The sequence below is a fragment of the Trachemys scripta genome, chromosome 4 (genome assembly GCF_013100865.1).
Source record: "Trachemys scripta elegans isolate TJP31775 chromosome 4, CAS_Tse_1.0, whole genome shotgun sequence".
In the NCBI taxonomy this organism is placed as follows: Eukaryota; Metazoa; Chordata; order Testudines; family Emydidae; genus Trachemys; species Trachemys scripta.
In genome coordinates, this window is record NC_048301.1 from 81089664 (window position 1) to 81099796 (window position 10133).

The 10133-nt window shown below is 40.1% G+C and overlaps 1 protein-coding gene across 1 annotated transcript; it reads left to right on the forward strand.

The window, feature by feature from the left end:
* The first annotated feature begins 549 nt into the window (after window positions 1-549).
* Window positions 550-9387, forward strand: LMO2 (LIM domain only 2). The gene is made up of 4 exons (XM_034769706.1): window positions 550-753; window positions 950-1127; window positions 5478-5693; window positions 8425-9387. The coding sequence occupies exons 2-4, from the start codon at window positions 1087-1089 to the stop codon at window positions 8642-8644; spliced, it is 477 nt and encodes a 158-aa protein (XP_034625597.1). The 5' UTR covers window positions 550-753; window positions 950-1086; the 3' UTR covers window positions 8645-9387.
* Window positions 9388-10133: the final 746 nt, after the last annotated feature.

Here is a 10133-nt window from a genome sequence, read left to right on the forward strand (position 1 = left end):
AGCTTTTCTAGCTAATTAGCAGCAAACAGCAATAAGATATAAATTTGCTATATTACCCATCATGAACTAGATGAGGATCAATTGTGCCGATACCTGATGACTATCAAACCATAGAATAAAAGAGGCAGAGACATAGCTTAGTTGGACCTAGTTGGCTCATAGCTAGGTAGATAATAATAGTAATATTTAGTTCTTACATAATACTTTTTATTTTTGGACCTCAAAGCACTGAACACACACAGCGAGAGAGAGAGATACCATTACCCTAGAGCGCTTTTGGTAATATATGTGATTAAAGATGCCAGTAAAAATAGTACAGGGTACTTGATACACGCCCAGAAGATCGTTTTCAGGCTGCATATCTGTTTGTTCGCTCGCTTCAAAACTGTATCGTAATCTTAAATTGCACAGGGTTGTAAAAATGCGAAGTCAGCTCCCCAGCACGGACTCTGTGGCAAGGGTGCTACTGGCCCTTTAAGAAGCCAACTCGGTCGTGATGCTGCTGTTTGTGTTGCTAAATCCCCCGGAGTCCAGTTAAGAAATGGGCAGCTGTCTCTTTAAGTGTGATTTCCTTCTATTGTATTTGAATCGTGATCAGGAAAAAGGAAATGAAACCAGAGACTCGGGGCTGAGCTAAATAATAATAAGGATGATGCTGATCTCCGCATCTGCGGCATATGCACCTATCTCAGTCTAGAGCATGTACAGAGCTGTCCAGGCAGAAAGCATAAGCAAAGCAAAGGGGACTCCAGGGTAAGCAGCAGTGACAGCTGAGACAGTCTGTTTCCATCAGTGATCTGAACAGCAGCAGCAGCAGCTGGGGCTGCCCAGCCACGCAGCAAACAGGAGGAGCATTGCAAGGATGGGAGGTTAGATCCTAAGGGTCAGCCTTGCGGAGACATAACCCAGCAGCAGCAACCCATATTTCTTTCTCTCTTTGGTGTTGCAGGAGGAAATCCTGTGAATGTCATTGGGGGGTGGAGGGGAAACTCAGCTGGTGAAAAGGCATCAGGAGCAGACAGCCTTTGTCGGGGCAGAGGGGGCAGATCCTACCAGAGACACACTACAAAGGAACAAGCCCTGCCAATGTCATCAGCCATCGAGAGAAAAAGCCTCGATCCTTCCGAGTAAGTGGCCTTTTTTTCTTTCCTAACCCCCGTTCTGCCTTTTGATGGATATTGAGCTTCTCCAACAAATGGGCTTGAAAGGGACTTTATGAGCTTCAAGAGTCCTTTATTATTGTTGTTGTTATTAATTATTATTATTTAGTTATTGTTTATTTTGTGTAAGCACCAGTTCTCGGGAGACGCTTTGGAGATCTCTTTCTGGTAGAAGGTGGTTCAGCAATATACTAGGGCTGCTTTTACCTTCAAAATAATATCCCTGCATGCAACAAAGTCCCGAGCACCACCACCACCACCCCTTCCAAACCCTGCTGCCATTGTAATATACTACAACCTGGGTGGATTTGGTAGTGTGTCACTTTGGTGCCTGTAATGGGGAGGTTTGGTAGATTTCTTTGAGCTGGTGCTGGACTAGGCAACCTCTGTGGATATCAGTGTGCTAATCATGTGGATGGCAGCACCAGCCCAGAGACATCCAGTTCCCCATTTTGAGTTGAAACCAAATTATAGATTCATCAGATTTCTCAGGTTTTGTGATATACCTGCCAAAATAAACCTCCTGTTTGAAAAAATCTAACAACCCTTAAGATCAGTACATTCCCCCCTCCCCACTTCTTGAGATTCAGTGATGCTGATGAGAGTAATTCAGAGATACTGGGTGCATAATACTTTCCAAAGCTTAACTTGTTTTCAGTCTCTGCTCCATGTTTAATCTGCCGAAGTAGCTGACTAGACTGAAAGGTCAGAGCTGTTATCTGATGGTGTACAACTTCCACATTTTCATACTACAAGTCAGTTTGAAACTTTCAAAAGATTATAATGGTGGTGTGGGGGAGGGAGGGGTTCCATACATGGACCACAAATATATAAAGAATTGATACACAGAGGGCGTGGGAGGAGACATTTGTTCTCATTTGCCACCTTTGTGGAAGAGGTTACATAAATTCAGTAACTGATTGTAGCATTATGATCTGGCTCTTTCAGTAGATTTCCTGGAGCCATCCATTCGGACACCAAGCACATGCAGGCACTTAATTGCAAGAGGAGTGTTAATTCAGCTTCACAATGTGTGGTGTCATTCCACTGAATTCCAGGGCTGTACATCTCAAGAGCAGCATTAAGCGCATTGCACTTGTCTGTGTCTTAGGGGCACCGTGATATTACAGAGAGAAAAAACACTTGTAAAATCCTGGTTTTCAAAGTAAAACTTAAAATATTATTTCCCCCTATAAATTTAATTAATTTGGGCTTTGTTTCCTGTAAGTCATTAAGAATGTTGTCTTCTGAAGCCCTAATCTAATATGTGTAAAACATAACTCACACATGCTCCAAGGCAGTTAATATGTCATATCAGACATTTTGCATTTGTTACCATTTTTCTCATTTCCCATTGATTTTTAAGGAATTGTAATTTAACCTTCTAGGTACTTTTTAAAAGGTTTCAACTACAAAGTAGTAGCAATATTTATTTATTTACCTACTTTATGTTCTAGTGAATAACTGCTTGGTGTGAAATCCAAGCACATAGAAAAGCTAATGCATGAAACAGAAATTCTATTAAAAATAAACATAGACTCAGGGCTGGAAAGCAGCTCAAGAGATCATCTGCCAAAGTGTAAGACTGTAGTACCTGACTTGGGCTTTGAAATAACGAACTCATGGTTCCTGATATTGGTGCACGTATGTGTACATCTGAACTCCCAAAAGAAGGGCTGCATTTATTGTGGAAAAGCTGCTTCCTTATCTCCTCATATCCCTAAAATATTCTTGTGGACCTATAGGATTTACTGCAGATAAACACAGTGCTTTGTTCTGTGGGATAATGCCCTGTTTATATTATTTGGCTTATGTGTGTTGTTTAGTGCATTGATGTTTCCAGCCTCACAGAAACATCATGCATTCCTTTATAGTTATATATGTGATTGGATGGTACTATGAGTAGCACTGTATGAAAAGCACAGAGCACAGAGGTACAGGCAGTCCTCAACTTTAAGATGTTCGAGTTACAACGAACTGAACTTATGGTGGTTCTACATTGATACCCTGATTCGACTTATGACTATAGGTTTCAAGTTTACGACGCTCAGTCCCGCAATAGAGTAGATTGCGGTTCCGAGTTGCGACGTTCTGACTTATGACGCAATTGTAAGGCATTGCCTCTATATGCTTTGAAATTCTAGGGTCTGATCCTTTGCATGTAGAAACTCCCATTGACTTTACTGGCAATACTGGGCTGGCAGGTGTGGACTGCAAGTCATAAGAATGTTAGGACACAGCTATATAAACTGTGAAGAGTGAAAATGGAAGTGCATAAGAGCAGATGCTATCTTATGACTGAATTCTGAAGTCAAAGGGAGTTTTGCCTAAGTAAGGACTGCAGTCTTTAGGATGGAAGTTCTGGAGCACTGTACGTTTTTCAGACACCGAAGAAAGTCATTTTTAACTAGGAAACTGTTTTTTTCAGCAAGTGAAGGTGGTAGAAAAATGTTAGTTTCCCTGGCCTGTTGGAAATGCTAAACAGCCAGATTTCTTTCTGGCAGTGTAGTTACATTCTGTCCTCAGTAGTGCAGTTGCAGTATGTAATAAAAGCAAATTGTCCACAGATTGTGATATCAATAACTGAATAAGGTACTTAAGACTATTGGGCTAGATTCTGCCAGGTGTTGAGGGCTCTGGCTCTGATTCAGGAACGCACTTAAGCATGTGCATCTGAGTAGTTGAATTCAATGTGACTGGTCACATGCTTAAAGTTAAGCATGTGCTTAAGGGTCTAATCCAGTGGAGTCCTATTTCCACTGACATCAGTGAGCATTGGATAATGCTTTGCTGGATCAAGGCTAGGGTACTCAGCACCTTGCAGGATTAAGCCCATAGGCGATTCTTTTAATTTTTTGCCAGTAGTGTTTCTGGCAGAACTTGCAAAGTGGTGCAAACAGGCTTTCTTAAAGTGTATTTGCAGAAAATTATGGCTTCATCCCCTATATTAGTAGATCCATTTCTTCTTGTTCTTGTTTAAAAATGATGAGGTGTCAGACTGGTATAGGAACGAAATATTGTGGATGAATATTTGCTTCAAAAAAAACCTTTAAGGTACTACCACAATACAGTTTTGGGACCTGAGTCTCCTCTCATCCACATGTGTATAAATCAGGAGTAACTCCTTGAAGTCAGTGCAGTTATACTGGTGTAAAACCAGTGAAAGTGAGATCAGAGTCAGACTCTTGGTTGCATTAACCAGGAGGAAAAAAGTATTGTAGTAAGGTTGGGTGAAATTCTGGCACCACTGAAGTCAAGAGCAAAACTTCCATGGGGCCAGAGTCTTGCCTGTTGTATTTATTCATTTTTAATCTTATTCAAACAGATGCCATCTTTAGGCTTAACCGTCAAATGTACCTTCCTCAAAGGAAAGTTTAATTCCATGCAACAATCCTGGAGGACTCTTAGTATACATCTTCTAATCCTGCAGCCCTTTTTAAGGCAGAATTCCCATTGATTGCAGCAGTTCTGCAGAATGAGGACTGCAGGTTCAAGCCCACAGAATGAGTGTGTATTTTTTTTAAGAGTGCAATTGTTTTATAATACTGTTCGTGGTCCTCAACAATCTATAGATAGATCTTGGGGTTTATACTGTTTGAAGGGTGTCCCTTTTAAATGCTTACTGATAAACATAGTAATCTTATTGAAAAACACCATGTAAGATGTCCCTTTCATGGTAGGGAAGGCATTGCTACATTTTGCTATGGATAAAAGGGAACTACTTTAAAATACCAAAATGATTACAAAAAATCCCAGGACTTAATGGTTGTCATCAGCATATGCAGAAGCACAATCAGAACTTCACTGAGACAGTGAATCCAGACTCTCTTCCTCCAAAATAACTGTCCCTTACCTCGTGTGTTAAAGGACAATCTTGTTTATTTTATAGCAGTGTGGTGACTATGACTCATAGTTGGACATTTTTATTCTCTTTAGTAGAGGGCAGTGGTATACATGTACAGACAATTCATTTACAATATGTTAAATGTGTTTACTGCAATGAACAGCTAGAGGTGTTGTACAGATTGTCATGTTTGCACCTTAGTCTTTGCACAAGAAGAAACAAAGAATTAACAATGTTTTTGCCACCTTTGGTGATTTCCTAAATATTAGGCTGTTCTGTTTCTAAAACAAATGAAAAAACCCTACTCCTGCTCCCATTGATAACAAGGAGGTGAAGGGAGCTGCCATTGACTTCAATGGGAGAATAATCTGGCCATAATTCCTGTTCTAATTAGGCGACTGGTTTGATTTTTTTGCTTGTTTGGTTGAGTTTAAAGGGCTTTCCCTTCTCCAACAATTGTTTCATTCTCTCAGGGAGCCAGTGGATGAAGTGCTCCAAATCCCCCCTTCACTGCTGACATGTGGAGGTTGCCAGCAGAACATTGGGGACCGTTATTTCCTGAAAGCGATCGATCAGTATTGGCACGAGGACTGCCTCAGCTGTGACCTGTGTGGATGCAGGCTTGGAGAGGTGGGGAGACGATTGTACTATAAACTGGGCAGGAAACTCTGCAGGAGAGACTATCTCAGGTACAGAGCCTTCCTACCCTATACTAGCCTATCCTAACTTGCTTTCTTTCTGTAATTTCAGGTTTATTTAGGTATTTATAATGAAGCTAGGATCCCTAATGATGTTGCAGCGCAAGAATCCATGAAGAAATTATACTGAATAATTTATTCCTAAAATATAAATGCTGAGGGTAGTTACAGTGGTTGCACCACCTTTTGCTAAGTGGTGCTTCCTGATCTGGGAAGCTAAGCGGAGCTGAGTTGTGTTAGCACTTGCATGGGGACACCTTGAGTAGGTGCTGAAGAGTCAGTGAGTGTTACTCTTCCCTCTGAGTCAGTAATGAGCCAATGCCCCAGCATGGTTTTAGAGGAGTTGTACTTCTGCAGGTGTTGCCTTTCTGATGCAGTGTATATAGTAACTGAGGCCTAAAGGATGAGTGCATATGAAAGATCTTCTGCCACTTTTGTAAGAATAAGGTATCCTGGTGCCTAGCCAAATTCCCTCTCCCACAGTATAATAATACCGCTTGGAAAAGAGATGTTTTGCTTTGCTACTCTCTATGTGGGGGAAGAGGGGTGTTTTGCTGTGCAATAACTGTGATTTGAGTATCAGTTTTTAAAGTTCTCTAGGACCCTTCAGGCTGAAAGGCACTGTGCTGTTTACATTTATTATAATAATGATGGCCCAGTTCAGGAGAACTTGAAATCAATGTAATTTAAGCATGTGCATAAAGTTAAGCACATGCCTAAGCACTGTCCTGAATAGAATGGACTTAAGCATTTGCTTTAGTGTCTTCCTGAGTCTGATCCTATAAGAGCACCTGTTACAGATTTTGCATTAGTAGATCCCTGCCCATCTTTCTACTTATAAACTTTGACAAATCAGATGAGTAAAGTTTAATATATTATTTCCAAATAACTTGATAACAAAGAACCTGTGTGCTCTTGATTACAATTAAAGTGTATTGCTCCTTCTACATCATTTGTTATAATGTATCCTTTGTGCTCTAGGAGCTAGGGGAATGGAATAAGTAGGAACTCCACATTCCCCCCCCCACCAAACTTTTTAGGGTCTAGTTTTATATTGAACCTGATATTCCTTACACAAAACTCCCTTTAAGAGTGTAGGTAATTGGGAGGGGGAGATAGTTGAGTTCCTAGTAATTTTATCCCATAGCTTTTCCAATGGGAGTTTTGCTAGAGACTGGAGGTTGGGCCCCAATAGTGGCTTAAACTGTACATCTCCATTATATGATACATTCTAACACTGATCCAGTCCCATGTGCGCTTGCCAAATATTTATTAACTTTTTAATGGAAGAATAATAGGCTATGGGAACAAAATTAATGTGTTTTCTGTACAATGAGACTGCGTGTTTTCAGAAATGAAGCATTTCACAACCTTTATATAATATTAATAGCACTTTCATTAGGCAGAAGTGAACAGCGACATCTCCTGGTGGACAAGAGAAATTATTTCTTTTTCCATCAGAGATCTGAGTCTAATAGGTTTTTTGTCTTTCAAACCTAGTAGGTTACTTGAAGCAGGCACAGCCTGTGATAAACACAGTAAAAATATGGGAAATGGACTCACTAGTTCTAAAATTAATGTGGCAAATCAGAGAACTTAAACACACAAGCAAATATTTCAGACAAATAATATTTCTGAATTTCTCCCTTTCTTATTACAAATAATACATTTCTGTTTATGTATTAATTATAGGGTTTTTAAACTCTGCAAGCTGCGGCCTACAGTAGAGGATGACATTACATTATGACAAATAGCTGAATAGGTCATAGTGTTCCAGCTGAAAGTAGTACATTTGTGAGAGGGATAAACATGTTGTGCATGCATTAGAGGGTCCTTTCAATAGACAACCCAATAATTATGGTCTCAATAGGATTTCTTAATATGGCTTAAAGAGCAATCCAGATCATAAAATTCTTTGGACTAAAATGGATTTCTAGAGGGTCATAGAATCCAGCTCCTGAAACCTAGCAGGAGTGGTTTTATGAGTAGAGAAACATTTGAGTTTTAAAAAAATGAGGAGACCGGTGGCCCCTTAAAGACTAACAGATTTATTTGGGCATAAGCTTTTGTGGGTAAAAAACCCATGAAAGCTTATGCCCAAATAAATCTGTTAGTCTTTAAGGGGCCACTGGACTCCTCATTGTTTTTGTGGATACAGACTAGCACTGCTACCCCTCTGATATTTGAGTTTAAAGGAATCCCAAATACCCTGCAGAATCCTAAAACACAGCCTGCAGCATAGTGGTGACAAAACTGAGCAATGGCAAGATTTATCAATCAGCAGATAATTTCTATTGATTGATTAGGAAAGATACAAGTGAAAGCAAGTATTAAGAGTGGGAAGAATGTATTAGGGTGGTTTGAATTCATGGTCTGATCTAGAGAGGTTCAAATCTCATTGAAGTTGCTCATTTCCTTTTCAGAATTAGGCTCTTACTTTGATCACAACAAACAGGTATATTCATTTTAAAAATAGGTGACACTCTTGGGTTCTTGGCAGGTCACCACTGCTGGATGCCACTGATGCTGGAAAGTTTTGAGTGTCTTGTTGGATTTCATCAAACAAATGTTTAAACTTCTATGTATCTTACAATGCAATGTTAAATGTGGCAAAAAGCCAATGTTGTGCACTTCTTTTGTTTCAGTTCTCTCTCTCTCTTTCCCCCTAACCTCCCTCTTCTCCAAGGAAACTCTGCATAACTCTTTGTTGTTGTTGTTTTAGACTCTTTGGCCAAGATGGTCTTTGTGCTTCCTGTGACAAGCGAATCCGGGCCTATGAGATGACTATGCGAGTGAAGGACAAAGTATACCACCTGGAATGCTTCAAATGTGCTGCTTGCCAGAAACATTTTTGTGTTGGCGACAGATACCTCCTCATCAACTCAGACATAGTATGTGAGCAGGACATCTATGAGTGGACTAAGATAAATGGGATGATATAGCCAGGACATGCCTCATAGTCATCAAGAGGTATCTTATGGGTGGCACAAATGCATAGCTGCAATGAGGAGATAATTGCTCAAACTATGTGCTTTGTCTAAACTGGGGGGGAAAGACCACAGTGTAGGCCCTTTTCAGACAGCGCTACATAGACTCTAAACTACAAGCAATAGCAAATAGACTGACTTCTATTAGCAAAGGCGTATTGACAATAACTGACATTATCAGCCATGTAGGCGAGAGTTGGGGAACAAATACATTGTGATAATGGATTCTCATAACTGGAAATGCAGTAATGACTTGTGTAAAGAGACATTATGACTTTGACACTCGCAGACTAGGATTGTGCAATTGATTTTTCTTCCCATCTTTTCTAGTTACTCTGTTTAGACAATAGTTTCCAATATAGACATAAGGAAGGACACTGGCGATGAAGAGTCAGTCAGAGTCTCCAAAGCCTTAAGCTTTGTGCAGGAGAGTAAATGGTTTTTTCGCATGGAAATCTCTCCCTCTCCCCTGAGAATGAAAAGTGCATCATCTAGCCCCAAACAATTCTTTCAATAAATTCTCATGAATAGCTGTTTTCAAGCAGCACTGTTTGAAGGTCAGATGCTCCACAGATCATTTCTATACAAATATAAATCTAAAGAGTTGTTCAACTATTTTATTAATTTAGATTATATCAATAAACTATTTGTTGTGTGTAGTAAGAACTTGAATGCTTTAATAAAAACAACAAAAGGTTTGAGTGTTGTTATTTCTTTCGATAATGTACAACCATTTGGACGTGAGTTTGCTTTTGCATCAGTATTATTTATTTCATTTATTTGCACCCTGGCTGCATTTGCCTACATTTGGTGCACAGCTGATTCTTATCGATCTGCTCAAGGGCATATTCCAAAGGGATGTGATCCAGTCTAAGGCAGTGACATAAGAACTCAGGTTGCTTTGAGTGAGTTTTGTGTAGCTCTTCCTGAGGAGGGAGAAAGTAAGCAGTGATATGGGACAGTGGATGTTCTGGAGCTGGCTGCCAAGCAAAGAAAAACATTGTTCGGCTGCTTCATAACAAAGACAGAAGCTGTCTGAACCCAACAGAGTCCATGAGGAACAAGGATCTCCTAAGAATGTGGTTGGACCTGATTTTCTCATCTGCACATGTGTCATTCCTGAACCTAATACAACAGATCTGCAACCACCCAGGATTCACCATGTTTAGAGAGAATGAAACTCCATCCCTTCCTGCAAGACCATAGTCTCTTGACATAAACGTAAATCTCTTTTAACTGTAGCAGTATTAAGGCTTATGACAAACACTTGAGCAGGTCTGACATTCCATTTAGTAGAAAGTAGTTGCGAAAATTCACACTAGGCAATACTAGAGTGTAACTAAGTGAGTCCAATGCTCTCAGCGCATGGTGCATCTGCCTGTCTGATGGTTTTCAGCAGAGCTATTACCATTCATCACATGCTGTTACTGACCCCTACATTTAC